General features: G+C 44.6%; 1 protein-coding gene across 1 annotated transcript; it reads right to left on the bottom strand.

Annotated features, from left to right (window-relative positions):
* Window positions 1–1,295: 1,295 nt before the first annotated feature.
* Window positions 1,296–14,792, bottom strand: ZBTB8B (zinc finger and BTB domain containing 8B). The gene is made up of 3 exons (XM_065894754.1): window positions 13,820–14,792; window positions 4,806–4,984; window positions 1,296–1,613 (listed from the first exon to the last, which is right to left on the bottom strand). The coding sequence occupies exons 1-3, from the start codon at window positions 14,790–14,792 to the stop codon at window positions 1,296–1,298; spliced, it is 1,470 nt and encodes a 489-aa protein (XP_065750826.1).
* Window positions 14,793–26,282: the final 11,490 nt, after the last annotated feature.

Genomic DNA, 26,282 nt, shown 5'->3' with positions numbered 1-26,282 from the left:
AAGTACAGTTTAAACACCTTCTGAACCCTTCAATGCTAACGTTTATTTACAAGCCAGTTTACAATTTTTTGATTATCTCTTTTTGTTCAAGAGGCAGAAAGGAAAGTGTTTTGTGTTTTTTTTTACCATCTTTTGAAATACAACTATAGTAAAATTAAAGGAAGAAAATTCATTTTGGATACTTTAACATAAGACAAAATTATGAAAGTGCCTTAAATATCTTTAATCCCTAATATTTCCTGCTCTTTAGACTTTTAAAGAAATACAGTCTCTTCTGTTAGAATAATTGCATGGCTGCAAAGTGGGTGAAAAGCAGACTCGTTTTAAAAACCTGTTCTTCTAGTAACCTTCCCTTTCCCTCCAAAGGATCTTTTAAAAGGTAAACAATTTAGACATATAACTTGCTTATATTGGCTTACCCTTTCTCACCAATTAAAGTTCTATTCATAAACGAAGTAAAGGAATGTCAGTGGTGGCTGCATTTCCAGGTTACACAGCAGTGGCTTCTTGGAAATGGCTGGAAAACGCATAGGAGCATTTTGAGTTTTGCCCAAATGCCTTGTTTTATGATCATAAAACAGGTTATTTGTGTGCACAGAATTGTTAAATCCCAAGCCAGACAGGGAAACCACCCAGACCTGGGCTCTCAGGCTCCCTTCCCGGGGCTAACTTAAAATTTAATTCAATGGGGCAAGTCACAGTGCCATAAGGAAACTTGCAGCTCATTTCCATGCTTGTCTGCACATAAACACCCCCAGCCTTTAAAACTGCAATCTTAGATTTAGAAAGTAATTTTTACAGTCATATAGCCAGACGACTGTGTCTGCCTTATATCAAGGAAACTTTCTCCTTAATACACCACCAGAAAATTAAAGTACGGAATTCATTAGAAGAGGCTTGGCAGAAGTAAGATTGATCTCAAAACTTAATATATTCTTGCCCACCTTTTCAGAGCAAGAGGATGACGACACAGGAATGCAGAAAGATTGAGACACTATGAAAAAAGTATGGAGACTCTGTTATCTTCCTTCAAACAGGAGTTTGGATGCACGGCAGGAAAAGCGGGACGCCTCAGAGCCAACCTTGATTCACTCAGAAAGCTTTCAGAAATCAAGGGCGGCACTAAAAAGTCCTTTGAGTCACAGAATCCAACCTCCACCATGTAGTCTAACAGAAATGCAAATAACAGTGAAAAAATGTTCTTCTCAGGGTTCCACAAAATTGGAAAAAGGGTGGCTTTCAACCACAGAACTGGCAAGAACAAATTCTAAACCTTCTTCTCCAATAATTTATTGCTACGTAAGCATCTCTCCATCTGATAAGCTGGGCTGAATTTGGGGTCTATCATCCGAATCCTCTCCGCCGGGGTCGTTTTCCTCACCAGACTCCACGTAGATTGGCCAGTCATTGTCTGTGTCACTCTTTTCTTGGCTCTCGGACGAAGGCTCCACCAGGCTGAGGTTGATGGGCATCAATTCGTCATCATCATCCGGTGTGTCTGTAACGCAGGTGCAGCTGTCACACAGCCCGAAGCGCCGCAGCCCCTGCGACAGGTGACTTGTGAAGGTTCTTCTGCAGCCCTTGCAGATAATTGGACGGTTGGACCTATGGACCTAAAATCACCAGCACAGTAAATGTCACAGAAAAAGGGTTGAGTCATGGCCTTCAGGGCCCCATGAGACATGGCCCCTGGCTGACCCTCCAGTCTCATTTCTCACCACTCTCCCTCTTGCTCTCTCTGCCACAGTCTCAGCCTCACCAAGGTCCTTTCCACCCCAGGGCCATCGGACATGCGTGGAGTGTGCCCTCCTCCCCACTATCACCCCTCCCTCCTTACTAATGCCTTTTTTATCCCCCCCAAGCTGTGCCGCGCAGCTTACGGGGATCTTAGTTCCCCTTAGAACCCGCGTCCTCGGCAGTGAAAGCTCAGAGTCCTAATCACTGGACCGCCAGGGAATTCCCACTAATGACTTTCAAGGAAGTCTTCTCTGATGCTCCAGGCCAGATTAGGTCCCCCAGCTATATAGTCTCACCTATACTTCTCCCTTTGTTTTATTTCTAACAAATCATTGGTAAAATTCACTAGATTCTAAGCTCCAAGAGGTCACGGACTATCCTCATTCATGTTCTCTGTCCTCTGTCACATTTGTTACTATATCCCTAGTGCCTGGCACATAAAAGGCACTCAGTGAACCGATTAGGATTTTAGGCATGGCCTCTTACGTACCTTGGATTGTTTAGCTATTAGGAAGGCAGATTTGCCAGACAGTGTATTCTCTAAAAGTGTCAGCAGATGCTTCACCCTTGACTTTTTCATTGATAAATGCATTCCTTACTTATGAAAAGAGCTTTGCATACTAGAAAAGAGAACCTGATCTCCTACTCCGTGCAGCTCCTTATGAGGGCAGCAGTCCCAGGGGTCCCCTCTGTATAAGGAGCTATCTTTCTAATGCATGCACTTTTCAGGAACTCCAGCCAATAGGGGATCTGTGAATCAATCAGAACCTCTCTTTTAGAGAGCTCTGGATGCAGGATACACACAAGAGGCAGTGACAGAGAGAGGCTGATGCAGAAGAAGGGTCAACAACGATACCCAGGTTGCTGGAGTTGCCGTTACATCCTGACCTATGTCCCTGCTTCCCCTGAGGTTTCCTGGGTTTCCTATACTAAACCCCCAATGCCTGAGCCAACCCGAGTGTGTATGTGACCCTTGCAACCTGATGGAGCCTTTGAAGACTACCTCTTTGGGCTGCAGTAGACTGGACCTCGTACAAAGTGGAAAAATAGAGGGAATGAGGATTCCAACCAATGAAACATCTTAAAGGTACCCAGGGACCTATTGTTGTCAAGATGGACTGGAGATATAATTTGAAGAAAAAAAAAAAAAGACAAACAAAAACTTAAGGCCTTGGGGTAAGGCCACTCTCAGACAAGTGTGCTAGGGCCAGCACTGAGAGCAGAGGCGGTCAGTAACCTTGTACTTGTCTTAAATCTGGATTCTTTCAAAACCATAATTCACATACCATAAAATTCACCATTTTTAAAGTGTACAATTCAGTGGTTTTAAGTATACTCATGAGGTTGTACAACCATCACCACCATCTAATTCCGGAAATTTTCATCACTCCATAAAGAAAGCCTGTGCGAATTAACAGTCATGCCTCTTCCATCCCCCATGCCCCAACCACTAATCTACTCTCCATCTCCATAGGTCTGCCCACTTTTTATATTTCATATAAATGAGGTCACATAATAGGTGGCCTGTTGTGACTGGCTTCTTTCACATAGCATGATGCTTTCAAGGTCGTTCCATGTTGTAGCATGTATCAGGAACTCATTTCATTTTATGGCTGAATAGAATGTATCCATCATATAGATATGCCACGTTTTGTTTATTCATTCATCAGTTGGTGGACATTTGGGTTGTTTCTACTTTTTGGCTATTATGAATAATGCTGCTACGAACATCTTTATGCAAGTTTTTGTGTGAATGTCTGTTTTAGTTCTCTTGTGTAGAATTGCTGGGTCCTCCTTTATGCTTAACCTTTTGAGGAACCGCCAAACTCTCTTCTACAGTGGCTGCACCATTTTATGTGCCCACTAGCAGTATATGAGGGTTCTAGTGTCTCCACATCCTTGCCAACACTTTGTTACTATCTGTTTTTGGTTTTTTTATTATTATTATAGCAATTCTAGTTTGTGTGAAGTGGCATCTCATCGTGGCTGTGATTTATATTTTCCTGTGACTAATGTTGAGCATCTTTTCATGTGTTTATTGGCCATTTGTTTATCTTCTTTGGAGAAACATCTATTCACATCCATTGTTTAATTGGGTTGTCTTTTTATTGTTGAATTATAAAAATTCTTTTTTTTTTTTTTTTTTTTTTTACGGTACGCGGGCCTGTCACTGCTGCGGCCCCTCCCGTTGCAGAGCACAGGCTCCGGACGCGCAGGCTCAGCGGTCATGGCTCACGGGCCCAGCCGCTCCGCCGCATGTGGGATCTTCCCGGGCCGGGGCACGAACCCGTGTGCCCTGCATCGGCAGGCGGACTCTCAACCACTGTGCCACCAGGGAAGCCCAAGAGTTCTTTATATATTCTGGTTATTAGATCCTTAGCAGATAAATGATTCACAAAGATTCTTCTCCCATTCTGTGGGTTGTCTTTTCACATTCTTGATAGTGTCTTTTGAAATCCAAACCATTTTTATGTTGGATTTTCCAAAGACTGATTGCCTTGCTCAAAGACGATCTTAAATGCAATGCCTTTCTAAATGGCCTGAATGCTTTTTAGCAGGTAGGAATCACCCACTCACATGGGAGACAGAATCCTAGGCAGCAGCCAGTGGGAGGGGAGGTCCGCTTGGGCTGGGTCATCTTTGCTGCTCACAGGTAGCCCTATAAATGGCAGTATATCTCTTCCCCATCCCGGGGTGCTGAGGTTGGGTGGGAAACCGAGAATGCAACTTACCTCTGGCATCACACCACAGGGAACGGACCCACAATCCCCTGTCTAAGCCTCAGTGTTCTCTGCCTTTTGACAACCATCCCTGACTAGGGTCTAAACTTTCTTAACTTTCCTCCTAAGCAAACTAGTCTGTTACCATATAAGTTTTAACTTTCTCTAAGTGCCACCAACCCAGGTGTAATTTAGTAGCAGAAATACATGTTTAAAATTCTCTGGAAATACCCCAGTGGACAGAGAAGAGAAATACAGACTGGCCTTGCCCTCACATTAGACGAACGTCATGAACCACCGCCACTCCCACCCCACCGTCCCGAGAGAACCGCCAGCTCCTCCACTTACGCTGAGCGCGTGGCCCCGCAGATGCTCCTGGCGGGTGAACCTCTTGCCGCAGGTCTCACAGGGGTAGGGCCGCTCCCCCGTGTGTGAGCGGATGTGCCGCTTAAGGATGCCCTTCTGTTTGGCAGTGTAGGGGCAGAAAGGACACTTGTGTAGCTTGATGGGCACCACCAGCACACCACCTGGGGAACCAAATGGTACCGTAAGCAGCAACAACACTGGCCGCCCTCTGATGGATGGGATCCAGAGCAGGGGAGTTCGACCAGCCCAGGTCGAGAAGAAGGACCCCAACTCCACCAGCAGCTAACAGCGAAACAGTGTCTGCAAATTGCCACTCTGGCTCCCAGTCAGCCAGAGGAGAAGGTGGGCTTCTGATATAAGATTGCAAGGAATGCTGTAAGGCCTCAGCTTTGAAACTTCTCTGTGGCTCACAGTTAGAAAACACAGCTCATATTACAACCTTAGAACACATATATCTTCATGTGGACAACTTGAAAAGCTTCCCAAAATAATACTCACTCTGATAATGTCTATTCTCTTTGATTTCATTTTAGGACAATAATGATTGAGACCCTGTTCTAGACTGAATTTCATCCCCCTCAAATTCATACATTGAAGCCATAACCTCCAATGTGACTATATGTGAAGACAGGGCCTTTAAGGAGGTAATTAAGGTTAAATGAGGTCGTAAGGGTAGAGCTCGAATCTGGTAGGACTGGTGTCCTTATAAGAAGAGGAAACTATGCCAGAGATGGCTTTCTCTCCCTACTCTTGTACAGAGGAAAGGTCATGTGAGGACCAGCAAGAAGGCAGTCGTCTGCAAGCCAGAAAGAGAGCTCTCACCAGACACCAACCCTGCTGGCACCTGATCTTGGACTCTGCACCTCCAAAACTGTGAGACAATAAATTTCTGTTGTTTAAACTGCTCAGTCTGTGGTATTCTGTTATGGTTGCCTGAGCTGGCTAATACAAACCTCCTGAGTTGATTTAATGATCCTCAAAAGTTTGAAAAAACTATTACGATGGAACAGACCACTGGGTCAGTATTCATGCTTTCTTTGACAGCAGCTCCTAATAATAGCTTCCAGACATGTGTAGAAGTGGTTTGCTATGATGCAGACCCTACATTGTTTGGAGTTCATATTAACTCTATATATCTGAAATCATCAAATATCTTAAAAATTCACTTAAATTTTTTAGAACTCTTTTTTTTCCACCTTGCTCATACACCCGTTAAGGTGACAACATGACTATCACCCACATGTATAAAAACTGTTCCTTTCAAGTTTCCTGAGTTACCCTTATTGTAGTATTCCAAGATTTGTCTCCTCTATCCATGCCCTTCAGAATTTTACAGACTTTGATCACATCATATTATATGTGGAGGCACTAGTAACTCAACCTTTCCAGGCACAGAAACCTGAGTTCAAGTCCTGGCTCTACCACTTACCAGCTGTGTGACCTTGCACATCTCACTTAACTTCTCTGTGCTTTACTCATCTGTAACATAGGGATGATAATAGTTCCCACCTCATAAGATTGTGGTAAGAATGAAATGAGGTAATGCCTAAAGCACAGCAGCTGGCATATAGTAAGCTCTCATAAATGTTAACCATTTTTGTCACATCATCAACACCTCGGTGTTTCTTTTCTGATTAAGCTGGCCAGGCTCTTGTGGTCTCTCTCAACACGGGAGTAACTCCTTTTCTTTGGGACCTTCTCAGGACACCTAATAGGGATTTACCTTTCCTGAGGTGCTGCCAAAAGTATGGCAAACTGAATGTCAAGTGAGAACCCAACATCATTCTATGTACAGATGAAGATTATTCTCTTTAGTTTCTAGTTCCCATCCTGATAATGCTTAACATTTTGCGTAATCTATAGTGACTCCAAAATCTGTTTCCCAGAATAAAAGCAGCAGCTCATGGCTCAACACTGCATATATATGTTGGATTATTTATTTGTCACTGATCACACTGGTGCTGAGATGTCAGTTTCCTGCTCACTCCTCTGGTACTGTGGACTCCTCCCGTCATTTACCCCCATCAGGCTGGCATTGTACTATCACCTTCTTCCCGACTATAAAAACATTGAGTAAAATGGGTCTAGTGTTAATCCTTGGAAAAAAACAACTGTTAACTATTTTTCCATCAGAAAAGTATGAATTATCGCAACACTTTCCTTCCTCTCTTATGATCTGATTTCTCCAAAAAAAAAAAAACAGTTCACCTGAATGCCTATTGCATTCGAGGCACTGTGTCAAGGTGCATCTTTACCAAGATACCTGTTTCTTCCCTCAAGAAGTTAAGTCTAGCAGGAGAGAAAGACATGGAAACAAATTCATACAATATAATATAACACAGGGAAAGTTCAAAGTGATGAAGAAATGTAGAAAAGAAAGTAATGAATTCTCTCCTGGAGTTCAGAGAAGATTTCACAGGAGACATGACCTTTGAGCAAGGTTTTAAAGGATGAATAGGAGTTCACTAGGAGTTTGAGAAAGAGAAAGGTATCTCAGGGAGGGGAACAACACATGCTTAGGCACAGAGGTAAATGAGAATATAAAATATTAAGTGGGGTGGAGAGGGATGAGGAATGAAGCCAAGGAAAGGTCAAGAAGGTCACATTCATGCATTTATTCAACAAATTTATACTGAGCACCTATGATGTGCCAGGCTGTGTTCTAAGACCTGGGGATACAGCAGTGATCAGAAAAGACAAAAATCCCTGTCTCTGCAAAGCTGATATGTTAAGGAACTTGGACTTTATTCTCTAAGCAGGTGGGGTTTTAAGCTGGGAAGGTGCAAGGTGAGACTTGACCTTTAAAGGATCCCTCTGGGGATAATGCAGGGGAAGGATTTAAGAGAGGCAAGATTAAAGGTAGGAAGTCCAGGTGGGAGGGGATGAGCGATGACATGAATTAAAGCCAGGGCTGTGGAGGTGGAGAGAAGGAGAAAGGTTTGAGAAGTAAAATTAATAGCACTCGATGACCACATTGGGGAGGAGAGAGCAGGGAAAGAGAAGATTCTAAATGACACTGATTCTGGGTTAGCTGACTTGGTGGGTGACGGTGGAATAAACCGAGGCAGGGAACACAGAAGGAAAAGCAGGTGCAGGATGGATGAGGAGGTCTGTTTGGGTTTTACGATGTTTGAGGCAGGCTCAGAGCATCCATGGGGGAATATCTGGGTTAGACAGATAAATCTGGAGCTCAGGGAAAGAAGAGAAGCATACAGTTTTGAGAGTCCTCAGCAGATTAGAGTGGTTGCTTTAACTGAGGTCTGGCTCTCCCCTAAGCACCCTGCTTCCGTTAACCCACTGCCTTGACGCCCTGGATCATGGGAGGGTGGTCTTCCTTGTGCTTCACTGTCATCTCCAGACCACTGTCCCTCCCTCCTTCCTTAAAAACCCTAAGATCTTTTGGAGTTCCTCCCATCAGATGATACTGCTACTCATCCTTGTTACAGTCATCCAAGAGCCCCTAGATCATCCCCTCACTCCTTGGAGATTTGATCACATTGCCTTCAGGCTCAACTCCTGGCATAATTCTTGGTGTGAATACCGAAAATCACCCTCGCCATACCCTGGCCTCTCTGTTCCCGGACCTCCTTTCTTCCAAAGTCCTTATCCTCCACTCCACCTCAGCCACTCAATCCTAGACAAAGAGCTCCCAACTCTGCCTGCATATTAGAATCATCTGGGAAGCTTAAAATGAAAATAAATACCGATATCCAATCCCCATCCCAAGCTAATGGGTGGGGTGGGACCCAAGCGTCATATTTTGAAAGCATCCTTCCCAGTCTAATGTACGGACAGGGATGAGAATCACGGCCCCAGGCCTAGATATTGCCAATAACTGTACTCACTCCATAACCCACATTTCAAGCGCTCCACTTTCCAATCACCGCTTTATATCTTTCCAGCTCACCCCGTAGGTGTTCCTTCTCTACCGGGACATCCAAGCCATGGACTATACTTCCATTTTACTGCCCTTCTCCTCCTCGAGTCCTCACTCCCCTCGTTCCCCAGCTGAGTGCCTATAGCCCATCAATGAAATCACTCCTTTGCATATGCCCTCAGCTGCCTTGGTCCACTGTCTCCCTCTATCCGTATTCATCTGGTTCAATATAACTCTCTGCCTATTCTGTAGGTGAAACAAGGCAAGTTCACGTCACTGGGAAAAAATGCACAACTCTGTTCCGGTCTCACTTTAAATCAATCCAACCATCACCATCTGACTACTATAATATCAAAAGAGCCCTTGGGGGGCTTCCCTGGTGGCGCAGTGGTTGAGAGTCCGCCTGCTGATGCAGGGGACACGGGTTCATTCCCCGGTCCGGGAGGATCCCACATGCCGCGGAGCGGCTGCACCCGTGAGCCACGGCCGCTGAGCCTGCGCTTCCGGAGCCTGTGCTCCGCAACGGGAGAGGCCACAACAGTGAGAGGCCCGCGTACCGCAAAAAAAAAAAAAAAAAAAAAAAAGAGTCCTTGGTTCTGCCCAAGAACCCTAAGTATTTCCCTGGTTCATTCACTCTCCCACTCTTCTCAGTGACTATTTCATACCTTCCCTCTGCTCAAATCTCCCACCCCTCCTACCCCTTCCTCACTGTCAGCTGCTGTCCTTGCTTCTTATTTCATTGAGAAGGAAGGGCAAGCAGAAGAGAATGTCTACATGGTCCCAGCCACCCCCCAACCTCCAATATGAACACATCTCATCCGCTTTCACTCCTGTTACTATGAATGAATTGTTCTCCCTCCCATCCAAGGCGAGACCATCCCTCCACTTATACATGGGACCCCCATCTCTCCTCGATCTATCCATTGTCTCTCACTCTTCCATTATCATTTATCTTCCTCTCTCCTGGATCACTCTCATCAGTAAAGAAATGCTGTTAGATCCTCCACCTTAATAAAAACCTTAACCTCATATGCCCTTTCAGCCAGAACTCAGAACCCCTGAGTTCTCTTTTAAGGCTACTCTGTTTGGTCTTTTGTCCACCACTTCATTGATACTGCTCATCAATGACCTCTCCATCACTAAACCCAATGATCAGTTCTCAATCTGCCTATACACAGTACTGGACATAGTTGATTTCTCCTTTTTCTTGAAACATTTTCTCCTCTTGGCATCTATCATTCTTTTTGATTCCCTCCTACCTCACTGGCTGCCCCTTCTCAGTTTCCTTAGCTGGTTCCCCTATTTTCCTGACCTCTAAATGTTGGGTCAGGACTCAGTCCTTAGATCTCTTGTCTTCTCCTTCTAGATCTATAAGTTCATGGAACATACAGGTTTTAAATTCCATGGACCCATTAATGACTCCCAAATTTATATCTCAGCTCTGATTTCTCCCCAGAACTCCGAACATATAGATGTAATTACTTACTGCACGTCTTCAATGGGATATCCAAAAGGCACCACAAACATAACATTTAAATCAATCACTCAAGCTAAAAACCTTAAGGTCACCTTTAATCCCCTTTTTTCTCTTACCACTTATATAAGCCATTAGCAAATCTGGTCAGCTCTACCTTTCAGAGACAGTATAGTCCTAATCCAACCACATCTCACCTCTCTACTGCTACCACACTGATTCAAGGAGCACAGCTCTCACCTGGGTTATTGCAGTCACCTCCTAAACGGTCCTGCTGCTTCCACCTATGCTCCCCTCTAGTCAACAGGAGAGCAAGAGTGGAAGGAAGAGGGCCACTTAGGAGGTGACAGCACACAGTACCCAGAGGGATCCTTTTAATATATGTCATCTCAAGTCACTCTCTGCCAAGAGCCTCTAGTGGATTTCCTTCTAAGAGCAATATTCAAAGGCCTTCTCATGGCCTTCAAAACCCTACCCAGTCCGCCCTCACTCAACCTCTCTGACCTTATCCCCCACAACTCTCTGCCTTGCCCACTCCACTCCAGCCACACCAGCATCCTTGCTGTCCCTTTCATTCACTTGCTGAGTGCGATCCTACACCTGGGCCTTTGCAGCTTTCTCTTCCCTCTGCCTGGAATGTTCTCCCTGATATCTCTACAGTTTGCTCACTTAAAGGCAACCTGTTAGAAAGGCCTTCCTCGTCAACACTAAATAAAACAGCATCCCCTTCACTTTCTATCAACTTTGTCCCTGCTTTAGTTCTTCATATTATATATGTCCTTATTGGTTTATTGTCCAGCTCCCTACGCTAGAATATCAGCTCCATGAGGACAAAGACTGTCTTCTGTTCACTGCGATGAATAGTGCCTGGAATATAGGAAGTGCTCAGTAAATCTCTGTTAAATGAATGAATGAACAGGAATAAGATGTTGAAGAAGCAAGGCAATGGTGGAATGCTGACACACGGACATTAAATGACCCCATGATGAGGCTGAAAAGGAATGGGCAGGGGCTTCCCTGGTGGCGCAGTGGTTGAGAGTCCACCTGCCGATGCAGGGGACACGGGTTCGTGCCCCGGTCCTGGAAGATCCCACATGCCGTGGAGCGGCTGGGCCCGTGAGCCATGGCCGCTGAGCCTGCGCGTCTGGAGCCTGTGCTCCGCAACGGGAGAGGCCACAACAGTGAGAGGCCCGCGTACCGCAAAAAAAAAAAAAAAAGGAATGGGCAGAGGTAAGAGCAATGGGTACATGTAGTGTCAGAAGCCAGGGGAGGAAAGAATTTCAAGAAGGAAAGATCAGAGTTAACTACCAAGAGTAGTCAAGAAAGATAACACCTGAAAATCACTCCCTGGATCGGCCCTGGAAATATATAGCTGACCTCATGACAGTGGTTTCAGGGAAGGGGGAGTTGGTGGTAGTGTCAGAGCACAGTGGGCCGAGAAAAGATTGGGAAGTAAAACAGTGGAGGTGGCCGATATAGATGAACTTTTCAAGAGGCAATGGCAGGTGCTGGAGCTGGGGATGGGAGGTCCAGGGGAGAAGATTATAGGAGGACCATGTGCTTTGACAGTGTCTGCTAGTGTCAGAGATGAGCAATGCGAACACAGAACTACTGTAACAGCCTCCTGACCGTCTCTCTGCCCTCATCTCCCATCTCTGCACCATCATGTGCTGAGGCCAAATTAATCTCTCCTGTCCACTCCCAAGCTCAGAAACTACTAAAAATTCTCCTGTGCCTGCAGATAGAAACCCACATTTTAGCATTTCAGTTTTTCCGTGATCTGACTACAATTTCTCCCCCTGTCTTCTCTTCTTACCTTCAGATGCCACTTTTTTTTAAATTGAAATATAGTTTGATTTGCCATATTATGTTAATTTCAGGTGTAAAGCAAAGTGATTGTTATACATATACATGTATTTTTTTCAGATTCTTTTCCATTATAGGTATAACAAGATACTGAATATAGTTCCCTGTGCTATACGGTAAGTCCTTGTTGTTTATCTCTTTTATATATAGTAGTGAGTACTCAGATGCCACTCTCATAAAGCCTCTCTGACCTACCAGTAGGAAGCCAGTTCTGCTTCTGGACCACACGGTGCCATTTACACACCTCTTAACTCCTCTAAGACACCATCAGTTCTTTAAGAGCTGGAGCCACATCTGACTTATCTTTGTATCTTCACAAGGAAGGTGCTCAGATATTTGAGCAAATAAAGGAATAACCAAACAAATCAGTCCTACTCTGTGCCTTGGCGCTTGGAATAAATGTAGCCCAGAGCCAGGTGAACCGAATCAACACCTGGCGGACAACAGGCATGGCAAGCGGCTGGGATGGCTGCCTTGCCACAGATCCCTGTAGCTGGAAATCTGCCTCTACAGATGGACAGATGGACTTGAATGAGGGTGACGTACAGTTGAATTACTATTTCTTGATACTTGTGCTTACAGGCAGAGGGGTTGACAGACTAACCCAGTGCACTGAAATCCTCTATCCGCTTGTACTGCCTTCACAGTTTGTTTTATGAGTGAAACGAAGCCAGCCAGGGTTGCTAGTATTAGCTGTGACATTTACCAGCTCTGCATTCTTAAGAAACTCACTAAACCCTCTTGGGTCTCAGTTTCTCCACACTTCTTCTACCTAACTCATGTGGCATTATGAGGGGCTGCTGGATGGGAAAGGGGGACACAGTCTGTGAAGTGCTACTATATACACGGAAATTAGATTTCAACAAGTTCCCACAGTGTAGTCACTGAAAACAACCACTACCTTTTACATGCTGGTTAAGCCACTGTCTCTGAGGACCAGAAACCGTACTTTCAAGTTTTTCAAGTCAAGTTTTAATCAGACATACAGAGCATTCTTGATTTTTAAAAAAATGAAATTTAGATGCAGGAATGAAGTAATCTTTCATTAAAAACTGTAAACATGAAAAAAAAAAGAAAGAAATTAAAAGTCTCCAGACAGACTCAGTTTTCCTGGGTCTGTCCTATGTGTTCATGTTATTAAATTTCTGTTTGATTTTCTCCTGTTTAAACAGTCTCCCAAAGGATACAAGAAATTTACTCACATGAAACCAAATTCAACTCTAAAATATTCTCCAGTAAATCACACCATCAACTACAACATGTTAACTGAGTGTCTACGTGGGCCAGGCACCATGATTGACACAAAGAAGGATACATTTCCTACCTGTATAGAACATGTTCTCATATGTGAGAAAAAATTCTGAAAACCTTTTCATTTGGTCCTCAACCCTGTGAGAAAGGCAAGGTGGGGGTGATTATCTCCTGAACAAAAAGGGTTCAAAGAAATTTCATGATTTAACCAAAGTCTCTCTGCTGGTTAGTGGAAGAGAATGGGTTCTTTCCATGTCTCCATACTACACTCAACATGCTTATACTCTAGTTGCAGAGGTAAAAGACAAACATACGTGAAGAGGCAATGCCCTGCACACAGCAGGTGCTCAATTAATACCTACTGGCGGTGGGGGCAGTGATAACATGGTGATAACACTGGCAGTGGTGATGGTGGTGATGAGGATGACAAGAGTGACAGTGCCAGTGATGAGGATGACAGTGGGAGACCAGAGGGCACACAAGTGCGTGCTAAATGAGTGGCAGACGATGGAGGCTCATGGAGCTCACCTGAGTCCTCCCCATACCAGTCAGTCTGCACATCCATCATGGAACTCATGGCTGCTACTTCTGCACCACCTGGTCTTCCCTCCAAACTCCGAGAAAAGTGTTGGTCCGCGTCCTCTTTGCTCTGGACAGCACTGTGGCGCAGGAGCGCCTCCAGGAATTGCTTCACGTGGTAGTTACTGTAAGCCAAGTCGACCGCCTGGCCGCTGGGCAAACCCTCCTCCCCGTGGGCCAGGCTCAGCGGGGCAGTACGCTGCTGCAGCTGTCCACCCACCTCCACCTCCACTTCCTCGGCATCGAACTCCACCTTGGGCTCCATCTGTTTGGGTCGAATGGAGCGGTCACTGTCCACTGAGCCACTGCCCTGGCTGTCTTTCCCCACCAGTGCCAGAGGGTGGCAGCCTCTGCAGTCACCACAGGGGGACTCTCTGGGCCGATCCACGCTCTCTTCCCCCTCGGCTGGAGAGACCAAGCTCTTGGTCTCACAGGAGGTCCCTTCCCTGCCTGAACTGGGGCTTCCACTGTCCACCCGATGAGGCGCTGCTGCCGCTGCCGCTGCTGCCACCGCTGCAGCCACAGCGGCCTCCTTCTCCATCTTTCCGCAGATGTCTAGGGATGATCTGATGTATGTCTTGCAGAAGTTCACCACGTCGTTCATCTGCAGGTAGCTGGCAGCCGACATAACTTCAATCACGTTCTCTCCACACAAATCCAACTTCCCAGAATAGAGGAAGTCTAAGATGGTGGAGAAGGCGTCGGAGGTGACGATGTCCAAGGAGGCGGTGCTGTGCCGCCCGCTATCCTGGATGTAGTGAATGAGCAGGGCTCGGAAATAGCCGCTGTTGGCAAACAAGATGTTCCTGTGGGCCTTGAAGATCCGCCCTTCCACAATGATGCTGCAGTCACAGAAAAAGTCCCTCTGCCGCTGTTCATTCAACTCCCCCAAGAGCTTGGTGTAATAGGATTGCATCTCCATTTCTCCACCAGCTGCTGCCGCTTGGAGTAGCCTGGATCTCTGCCAAGATTTTTTTTTTCAGTTAATTCACAAATCCCAACCTTATAAATAAGATGTTCGTTTTTTGTTTGTTTGTTTTGTTTTGTTTTTCTTTTAATTCTTCCATAAACCCTGGTTGAGTAATGTCTTTATAATATGGGCTGTTTGGGATCTAACAAAAATCAAAGGTTGTCTAACTGGGTTAACTGATGAAAACAAGAAAAGTAACTATTCCTAACTGTACATGGGTGCAGTACTTAGTATTTTACATGGATTCTTTCAATGAATTTTTATAAAAACCCTACGAGTAAGTACTAATATTATACGTTACAATATTGTACTTATTAATACTGTACTTTTGAGACTCAGAGAGGATAGGAGATGATCCAGCTGCAACAGAGCCAGGACTCAAAACCTCCAGAGTTCATGCTCTTATAAATTACATTCTACTTTCTTCAAGGCTCAAAATATAGATAATACCTGAATCTAAGAATTACAGTCTCCAGGGAAGTCTCCAGTGTCCCAATACAGAACTTAGAGACTGGCAAGTACAGTCTCAGCTCACACCCATTACCATAAGTTTGTGGAAACATTTAGTGGATGCTTGGGCTAGCCAGCATGCATTCTCCATTCTTATGGTTTTAGTGCCCTTTTTGGCTTTGGTGGAATCATTCTTGGCCCCAACCACAGCCAACGTGCTTTGCATAACGCTGGCACCATCCCCAGGCTCCGGACGTGTAAGAGGTAACATACGCTAAAACCATCAACACATCTTACCCTCTGACCACAGTGACTGGTTCAGAGATGGCCATGTGACTTGGTCAGAGCCAATGAAAAGCAATGAAATGTTTGCTGGGGTCTCCAGAAAAGAGCACTCTCTACTCTGTGGGCATGTGGGATGTGAGGGATGCTACTGCCACACCACAAGGGGAACCAGACTAACACAGGTGACAGCCCAGCTCAAGCAGGAGCAACAGATGGAGCCCAGGGACACCATCTGAGCCCCAGCTCATGCTGTGCCAGAAGCCAATTGAGTCCCTTTTTGCTTTAGCTGGTCTGAGTTGGATTTTCTATCTCTAACAACAGAGACACTCCTAATTGATTGACTCCACAGCCCTTGGTTCTCTCCTCTGTATTCTTATGTCCTGGACCTTCTCTGTCAGTGGACTATAAGCCCTTTGAAGGCATGAGCCATGTCTTACTTCATAGATTTCCCCCACAGCCCCTGGCAGAGTGCTTTGGACAAAGTAGGTTTGCTAAATACAAAGGAATACTCCTTTCTTACCTGCTAAGTAGAACAAGTATCTTAGCAGAATCAAGTTTAAAATCCGTCTACTAATGAGGAAGACGGAAGCTGACCTACCCTGAGCTCTCCTCTCCATCTTTTCCCATCACACAAAGCACGCAGCCATCCATCAACTTACCCCTTTTATTTACTGACCCACTGAGCTCTGAGAAGTTCCTACATCTTCTCCCTCTATCGGAATCCCAAAAGGCCTAGTTAGAGCTGCCAACCACAGCTAACCACTCTTCAGCACTCTTTCTTTCTACAAATGGAACACAACAATTACCTCACCCAACAGAAATGAGGCACCTCCACACCCCAGAAAGACTCTTTCCACTGGCCAAATAGATCCCTCAAGGCCTATGTGCTAACGAACAGACTTTACTCATAAAAGAACAACAACAACCTCGTTAAATGCCAATTTACACCTACTTTACACATATTAATAACAAGTGATACATTAAGTTTAGAAGCTAGAGAACCAGTTAGGGAAAGAAGTAGAGGAGCCTCTCTAAGCAAGTTAACTGACAAACTTAAAAGTGAGAACTGACAGCTAGGAAAAGGTAAAAAAGTTATAAAAAACAGACCTAGAAATTTTTTCAAAATATCAGCCTGAGGCCACTTGACTAAGGGTATTAAATGCTCTTACATATTCAAAATGGCCTGAGGACATCACTAAATTATAGCCCAGGGCTATATATAATAGGTGGGACTAAGTCATCAAGATGATTCTTTTTATATTCATTTTAGACTCAAGGAAGTTATAATTTGGGGAATTGTTTTTTTCATCCAAAGTAGTTATAATTAACATTTTCATTCAGAAAGGAAGAGAACTGTCAGATATCTGAAAAATTCTACTCTTCCCAAATAAATCAGCTCTGAAAGTTTTCACAGGACTAAGATTTCACTGTCATTCTCACCTCTTCCAGCCACTCCAAACCTTCCTGGCTTTGGCAATCAAAATATTAAGGGGAAAACAAGACACAAGAGAATGCTACATTTAAATACCACATTCTGTTCTTCCTCAGAACTGAAAGAAAACCTATCAGACTGGTAAAATCACATTTTTCAATGTAATAATATCCACTGTTGATGGAACTGTCATTTGGAACACCATTTTAGAGGGGAATTTGGCAATATTTATCAAAACTTAAGATGTACACATCTTTTGTCCCCAAAATTTCATGGCTAAAAACTTACCCTTTTGAATGTATTCCCAAAAGTACATCAAGTCAAAAGTACGGAGATGTCCATTGCACAAGGTTTTTGTTCAAGTGCAAAAGTAGACAAAATCTGAATGTCCACCAATAGGGGACAAGTTAAATCAACAAGGTACATTCACACAGTGGAATACTATGCAACCATGCATTTAATGAGCTAAAGCTGTCTGTGTTCATATAAAAAAGTCACCAAGATATATTAAGGAAAAAGGCAAGATGCAAAACAAAATGTACAGTATGATCTGATCTATGTACATGTTTTTGCCGGTATATGTAAGAATTTTTTTCTGGAAGGTTTTATGAGCAAGAGTTAACAGCAGATATCCTTGAGGAGAGGGACTAGGGGTAAGAGGTGTGTGGAAGGACCTTCATTTTTCATTTATAAACTTTCTATACTGTTAGGATCTTTTACTGTGTGCATATATCGCTTTTTTTTTCCTTTCCTTTTTAGCAAAGAAGAAAAAGGAGAAGGTGCAGAGGGATAAGGAGTTGGTAAATCAGGGAGATAAATACCTAAGTAGGCCCAATACTTCTTAACTTGTAGAATGGTCTTATCTACAGGGCCTCCTCCCAGGTACTTGCATTTTTTCACTGTAAGATGCTCCTTTCCAGCAATAATACCCAAAACCCATTTCCTCTGGCTTCCTCTCTGCAAACATTCTAGATTCTACCTGGTCGTATAAATACCCCCTGACTTTGCAAAACTCTATCCACATACTTTCTTCAAAACTTTCTCCGATCCTGCATTTGGCATACAATGTGGAAGTATTTATTCACATCAAGCCCACTTGCCTTCAGTGCTCTGCATCCCTGGCACATGCTGAGGATCATCACTTCTCCTGGAAAGGAAGCTCTTAGGGCACACTGCTCCCAGAAGCACATTTACCCACATTCTGGCAGTGACACTCCCAACCTTCCCACGGTTCCAATTCAACAGTTACTGGCTACAAGCAATGCCTGACACAAGGAAGATGCTAGGAATAGAAAAATGAACCAAGTACAGCTCATGTCCTCCAGGAGAGGGCAGATGCCAACACTAGTACCTGCAACCAACTCCGACATACCCCCGAGGGGATCGCAAGACTGTCTTCACTCCAGTGCCAGAAGCAGCTTTGAACTCCACCCACTCTTTCTGACAACACTCCTCCAGTATCACCAACAGGAGAATCATGGAAACCTGCTCCGCAATTGTTAGCGCGTACTGAGTGCTACTCCTCCTGAAGCATTGTAAGAAATACTTCACAAGCATTAATTAATTTTAATCCCACAATAACCCAGCGCAGTAGATAAAATCATTAGATCCTCTTTTTCAGAGAAGGAAATTGAGTTTCAGATTTACAGATAACACGCTGAAGCTAGGATTGGGACAGAGATTCGTTTCAATCCCAGAGTTGACATCCTTAACCACTTTGCCAAATTGATTTCCCAAACCCTCCAGGAAACCGCGAGAAGGGCTGGACAACTCACTCACTCCTTTCCCCAACGCACGGAGTGCTGGGGAACTACTCGGAAGAAGAGTTTCCACTTTCACAGAAAGTAATTCTGGGTCAACTGTATCGTTGATTCACCAGCTAAACTGATCGCAAGACAAGGGGATCCTTCCCCATCCGGAGCCAGACGACCCTGCAGAAATCACCAGAACCCGTTACTGTACATGGTCTTTGGCCCCCGAGGGTGAGAACCGAGGCCTTGCCCCTCCCGTGGCCTCTCCCGGACAAAGTGACCATCGCTGCGACGGTCACTGCCCCAGCGACCTGGCGCCATCAGAATGAGCGCGTGCCCATACCACCCGCTGGACGACGCCCGGGGTAAGGGGCAACCCAATGTCAGGGAAGGAGGGGAGGGAGGGGGTCGGTCATCGAGTGAGGGTTCGCCCGGCTGGGTCCGGGGATTCGCCAGGGCAGGACGGTCCGAGAGAGGCCGACGGAGGCGGAACATCCCTGCCCGCTGCCCACCTCGGGCCCCTCCCCGCGCCCCGAATCCTCCCCAAGCCAATGAAAGCGGCAGCGTAAACCCTCTCCTCAGCTCTCACCTTCCAGCGGGTTGCAGCCCCGCCGCCGCCGAGCTACGCGCACCGGCACGCCCCCCTTTCATTCACCTGTCGCCCCCTCCGGTGAGAGGCTGGGCAGCCGACTAATCATGGGTGCTCCTGGGCTGAGGAAGGCGGGCCCTTGGGCCAGAAGGTTGGTCAATGGCTCTGGTGCCCCCTCCAGAGGATGCGCTCTGAAGGCTCCAGTTCTCGCGGGGTGATGGGAGTTGTGGTCTCAGCGTTCATTTTTCGGGCAAAGATACAGTGGACAAAACTACAAGTACCAAGATGCCAAAAGGGGCAAGGATCAGCGCTTGTAAAAGGCTGGAGCTCGGTTCGGTCTTCTGAGTCCCACTTGAGGGACCTGCGAAGTAATGGTCTCTTCGTCCGAAGAGCTAAAAGCACGTCGTGCATATTAATACAGCCTGGAGAGTAAGAGTTATGACCTGTCAGTCCGCACACATTTTACAACCGCCAGCGGTCTCCGCAAAAATTCTGGAAACGAGTGAAATGGTTTAACGTACTCAACAGGATTTTCTTCAACACCCGCAATACTCTCTTCCCTTGAAAGGATTTCAGGTTTATATATACAAGTGAAACTGATAAACAGCAGTACTGACATGTTCCAAGTAACAGTACAGGCACGTTCTGGGACGGTTGTGAAATAGACAAACCAGGTTACTGCTCTCAGAGAGTTTAGTTCTAATGAAGGGTGTATTTGTTTGCTAGGGCTGCTATAACAGAGTACCACAAACTGGCTTAAACAACAGAAATTTATTGGCTCACTAATCTGGAGGCTAGAAATCCAAAATCCAGATGTAGGCAGGGTTGGTTCCTTTTGAAGGAAGAATCTGTTTCAGGCCTCTTTCCTTGGCTTGTAGATGCCCATCTTCATGCTCATACACTTCTGTATTCAGACTTCCCCTTTTTATAAGGACACCAGCCACATTGGATTAGGAGTTCACTGTACCCCAGAACCACCTCATCTTAACTAATGACATCTGTAACAGCCGTATTTCCAAATAAGGTCACATGCTGCAGTACTGGGTCGTTAGGATTTCAACATAGGAATTAGGGCAGTGAAAGGGGACACAATTCAACCCATATCAGGGACAGATGACCAATAAATAAATAGACAACTTAAAAAAGGAAATAGGTAAAGTACATGCCAAAGAGTTAAGACAGGTGGTAAAGCAACAAAGAATGATTCGGTGGCTAGGTTAGGTTGAAGGTCATGGATGGCCTCTCTCGGTTGGTAACATTCCAGCTGAGACCCTAACTAGAAGAAGTGAGCCAGGCTAAGGTGAAACAGAAGTGCATTCCAGGCAGAGGAAGAGTTAGGAAAGGCTCTAAAACAGAAACAAGAGGATGACCCCTGGAGTGACCCCTGGAGTGACAGGCAGACCAGCTTAATGGGCGTGCAACCTGTGTGATCCTACAGAGCCCCACTCTCAGAAAGGCCCCATGCTTGGTTTAATGTTCTGCTACCTTAATTGCCCTTTTGCAATTCTTAATGATTTTTGAACAAGGACCACTATATTTTCACTTTGTACGGGGCCCCATGAATTATGTAGGTGACAGGAAATGTGAATGGATAGAGAAGCAGAGGCCAGATCACCTAGGGATTTGTAGGCCAAGTTAAGGGGGTTGGATTTTTTGGTCTGTTTTATATGGGATGAGATACCTTTGAAGGAACTTAAGCAAGGGAGAGATATGATCTAATAGTAGTGGTCACAGTAAAAGATGCTAATTGGTGGGGTTAGGGTAGAGGTGGTAGAGATGGAGAGGGCCGGTTTAGAATATACTTTAGAGCTTGTCAACGACTAAACTGTACCTCACTCTAAAAATAACTTAGATAATTTAGATAAAGATAATTTAGGAGGTAAAATGTCAGCCAAACATCATTGTACAATCTATCAGAGAAAAGCAGTTTATTTATCCCTTGCAAAAGCAGACACCCAGAGAAGGACAGCAGCAGTTACATCTTTACTCTCAGGGTGCCTCTCCTTGTCACCCAGTTCCCAATGACCAGCTCAGGACCCAAGGATGCTTGGTCCTCATGGCAGTGGAGAAGTCATCAGAAGGGAGGCATCTCCAAGCTCAGCCTCTCATATCTTCTAACCTGGGAAGTCATGTAATTGGTGCCTTAACCTTAATTACAACCATATATGAAACTCACCCTGTGTTAGTAATTCTATATTTCCTGCATCCAGTATCCAAATTTAAGGTATCAAATTTTATGGCTGTGACACATATGCCCTGTGCTAGATAACTTAATAATAGTCCAGGCTACTAAAATAAAGGGGCTTTTAAGACATGGAAGCAACCTAAATGTTCATTGGCAGTTGAATGTATAAAGAAGATGTGGTATATATACAATGAAATATTACTCAGCCATAATAAAGAACGAAATAATGACATTTGCAGCAACATGGATAGACCTAGAGATTAACACAGTAAGTGAAGTAAGTCAGACAGAGAAAGACAAATATCATATGACATCACTTATATGTGGAATCTAAAAAAATGACACAGATGAACTTATTTACAAAACAGGAAGAGACTTACAGACACAGAAAACAAACTTACAGTTACCAAAGGGGAAAGGGGGGGAGGGATAAATTAGGAATTTGGAATTAACAGATACATACTACTAATAGAAATAAAAGTAAAAATTTTTAAATGGGACCTAATCAAAGTTACAAGCTTTTGTACAGCAAAGGAAATGATAAACAAAATGAAAAGGCAACCTACGAACTAAGAGAAAATATTTGAAAATTACGTGACCGACAAGGGCTTAATCCAAAATATACAAACAGCTCATACAACTCAACAACAAAAAAAACAAACAACCCAGTCAAAAAATGGGCAGATGGGGGCTTCCCTGGTGGTGCAGTGGTTGAGAGTCCGCCTGCCGATGCAGGACACACGGGTTCGTGCCCCGGTCCGGGAAGATCCCACATGCCGCGGAGCATCTAGACCCGTGAGCCATGGCCGCTGAGCCTGCGCGTCCGGAGCCTGTGCTCCGCAACAGGAGAGGCCACAACAGTGAGAGGCCCGTGTACCGCAAAAAAAAAAAAAAGGGTAGATGATCTAAATAGATATTTCTCCAAAGAAGACATACAGATGGCCAACAGGCACATGAAAAGATACTCAACACCTCTAATTATTAGAGAAATGCAAATCAGAACTGCAATGAGGTATCACCTCACACCAGTCAGAATAGTCATCATTAAAAAATCTACAAATAAATGCTGGAGAGGGTGTGGAGAAAAGGGAACCCTCCTACATTCTTGGAGGGAATGTAAATTGGTGCAGCTACTATGGAAAACCATATGGAGCTTCCTCAAAAAAACTAAAAATAGAATTGCCATATGATCCAATGATCCCACTCCTGGGCATATATCCAGACAAAACTATAATTCAAAAAGATACATGCACCCCTATGTTCACAGCAGCACTATTCACAATAGCCAAGACATGGAAACAAACTAAATGTCCATTGACAGATGAATGGATAAAGAAGTGGTACATATATAAAAGAGAATGAAGTAATGCCATTTGCAGCAACATGGATGATCCTAGAGATTATCATACTAAATGAAGTAAGTCAGAAGGAAAAAGACAAATACCATATGATATCATTTATATGTGAAATCTAAAATATGACACAAATGAACTTATCTACGGAAAAAAAACCAGACTCACAGACATAAAGAACAGACTTCTGGTTGCCAAGAGGAGGGGAGGTGGGGGAGGGAAGGGATGGGAGTTTGGGATTAGCAGATGCAAACTATTATATATACAATGGATAAACAACAAGGACCTATTGTATAGCACAGGCTATACAATATCTTGTAATAGCCTATAAAAGAAAAGAATCTGAAAAGGAATATATATATATATATGAATCACATTGCTGTATACCTGAAACATTGTAAATCAACTATGCTTCAGAAAAAGCTTTTTTTTTTTTTTTGCGGTAAACGGGCCTCTCCCGTTGCGGAGCACAGGCTCCGGACGCTCAGGCTCAGCGGCCATGGCTCACGGGCCCAGCCGCTCCGCGGCCTGTGGGATCTTCCCGGACTGGGGCACGAACCCGTGTCCCCTGCATCGGCAGGCGGACTCTCAACCACTGCGCCACCAGGGAAGCCCAGAAAAAGCTTTTTTTAAAGGGGCTTTTTAGGGTGGCCTGAAAAGGGGATATTTCTGGCAATGAGGTATAGGAGATATTCTTATGATCCCTGGATCTGATATAGTCTGTTGTGGAGCTCATTATCTCCAGACCAATAAAACCTTCAGAATTAAATACCCTGAACCTCAGTATATCATTCAGTGTTCAGTTGTAGGAAGAAGAAACCGTCCTGGCTAGTTTAAATACAAAAAGATTCATATAAGAAATTAGGTGATACCAATTCTTGAGAAGGCTAGAAAAGTGGACTCTGCAGGAATGACTCCAAACTATCCCACTAGGGTAGCTGCTACCTTTGCTGAAATCAGGAATGAGAGAAGTCAGGAGGCCACCACTGTACCTGTTGAGTTTAACAACACACCTCTGTGACTGCAATCTGGGGATCACTGGATTCAGGGATCACTGCAATCCAGGTACCACCACTGCCTCCAAAACAGCCTCTCAACCCACAAGGCTAGTGACTGGTACCCTGGAACCCGGTTGCAGAAACTCCTCACACCTCCACTGCCATGTTTGCCATCAGCAACAAGCAGCAGGAAGATGGCCCCCCACCTCACTTCCGCCTTCCAAATCTTGGCATGGCATTTTAGCTTTCCAGTTTCTGCAGCACAGGGACACTGGAGGGAGGTAAGAAAGGATGCTGAGTGCCGACCAACAATATCCAGCACACCAAACACCATGGATGGCACAGCACTGTGACACTGATTATAAAACCTGGGAGCTACAAAGCAAAATAGAGAAAAACTCCCAAGAAACTATTTCCTACAGAAAATCAACTCTATCTTCCCAAAGAAACATGAAAAACTGATGCCACAGGCACCATTTGTTTCCCTTGCCATTTAAATCATTTTGATTAAAAATATAATAGGATATTTCGAGCTGCTGATTATTAGCTTCTGCCACACCAGAGCAGTTGATTTAAGTATCAGGGTATAGCCCCCACTTTCTGGTAGCTAACAAGTTATTGAGTACTGTCTGATGTTACAAGTCTGCTTCTGTCAAGAAGCACTCTTTCTGGAGTGCCACAAAGGATAGCTTCATGAAAACCTCTAGTGGTTATGGACAAACTGTGAAGACACACAAGGTAACTTTTGCTCTGTCAAAAAGGAAAAAAACAAATCCCCTACCCCTGACATCAGGACATATTCTGGCCTGATGGTGCCCTGTGGAAGCACTTGCTCCATCTGGATGGAGGGCCAGTGTCACGATGCCAGCCAGTTGCAAGTACACAGTGGGGCAAGTACTTGACCCAATGTCCCAAGATCAGACATTGTAGACATTGACCCAGGTTCGGTCCTCACCAAACCACAACAGTCCTCCCACTAATACATGCACAGCGCCAGGGACCTTGTGCTTTACTCAAATGGGTGCCAAGTAGGGTGAGAAGCAGACTCCCTTTTAACGCATGTCAATGCTTTGCATGAAAACAGAGTAGGATAGAAATGTGTGATGCCTCCTTTTCTGACCTGTGAGTATTCCTCAGGTGATGCTGGTTAGGAATTATCAGCTGGCTAAAAACAACACTTTTCCTACCCTAGGTGGCCCAATCCATAGGCTGTGAAAAAGAGGTTTCTAAGAAGGTGGCATTCTATGATGATACCCAGCAGGCTTCTTCCCCAGGTCCCTTTAAGTTGCTTGCCTTCTCTATGGATGTTCAACTTCAAGGTGTTCAGTTTCCCAAATTGGTGCCATATGTATTGTGGATAGAGATGTATAGGGACCAATAGACTGATGCCCAGAGCTTGGGTACAATGAAATCACTGAACAGAGTCACAATAGGACAATATATATTCTTCAGAGACTGAATAAAGAATGACAATCATGGCTGCATGTTTAAGACCATGGAGTCCATATGGACATACCCAACTACCAGACTGTATACATTAACTATATTTGATTTCTGTTTGGGGAAGATGGAAAAAGGCTAGTTACTTTTTATTACAGAGATTTTTTTGTTTGGGGGGTTTTTTTGGCCGCACCGTGGGCTTGTGGGATCTTAGTTCTCTGACCAGAGATTGAACCTGGGCCCTGAGCAGTTAAAGCATGGAATCCTAACCACTGGACCACCAGGGAATTTCCTGGAGAATTTTAATATACAAAGTACATTTATTGTAAATATCCTGTATGGGATTAAGGAAGTTCCCTAATGGGAAGGAAATAGGGCCTGCAACCCATTACCTCTTTCTCCTGGGATCTAGGGGGAAAGAAGTGTCTCTGGTCAAATCTTGTAAACATGCTAATAATTCATGCTCTTGGTAAACACATTAATAGTACTTACTAGCAGAAAAATAACAGAGAATCCTTATCTATGAAAAGGTTTGTTTTTTGTTTTGTTTTGTTTTTTGCGGTACGCGGGCCTCTCACTGTTGTGGCCTCTCCCATTGCGGAGCACAGGCTCCGGACGCGCAGGCTCAGCGGCCATGGCTCACGGGCCCAGCCGCTCCGCGGCATGTAGGATCTTCCCAGACCGGGGCACGAACCCATGTCCCCTGCATTGGCAGGCGGACTCTCAACCACTGCGCTACCAGGGAAGCCCCCACTCTGTTTTTTTAAATCATGAATAGATGTTGAACTTTACACTTCTTCTACCTTTATTGAGGTGAATGTATGATTTTTCTCATTTAATTTGCAAATTAAATGAATTATATTAATTGATTTTTTAAATTGCCAAATGCATCTTGCATTCCTAGCATAAAATTAACTTGGTCATGATTTATTTCCTTTTTCATAAATTGCTGGACTTGAC

Source organism: Phocoena phocoena, chromosome 1, assembly GCF_963924675.1.
Source record: "Phocoena phocoena chromosome 1, mPhoPho1.1, whole genome shotgun sequence".
NCBI classification, from domain to species: Eukaryota; Metazoa; Chordata; class Mammalia; order Artiodactyla; family Phocoenidae; genus Phocoena; species Phocoena phocoena.
Note: the sequence above shows the minus strand (reverse complement) of the source record. Positions and strands in the feature narration are given on the sequence as shown.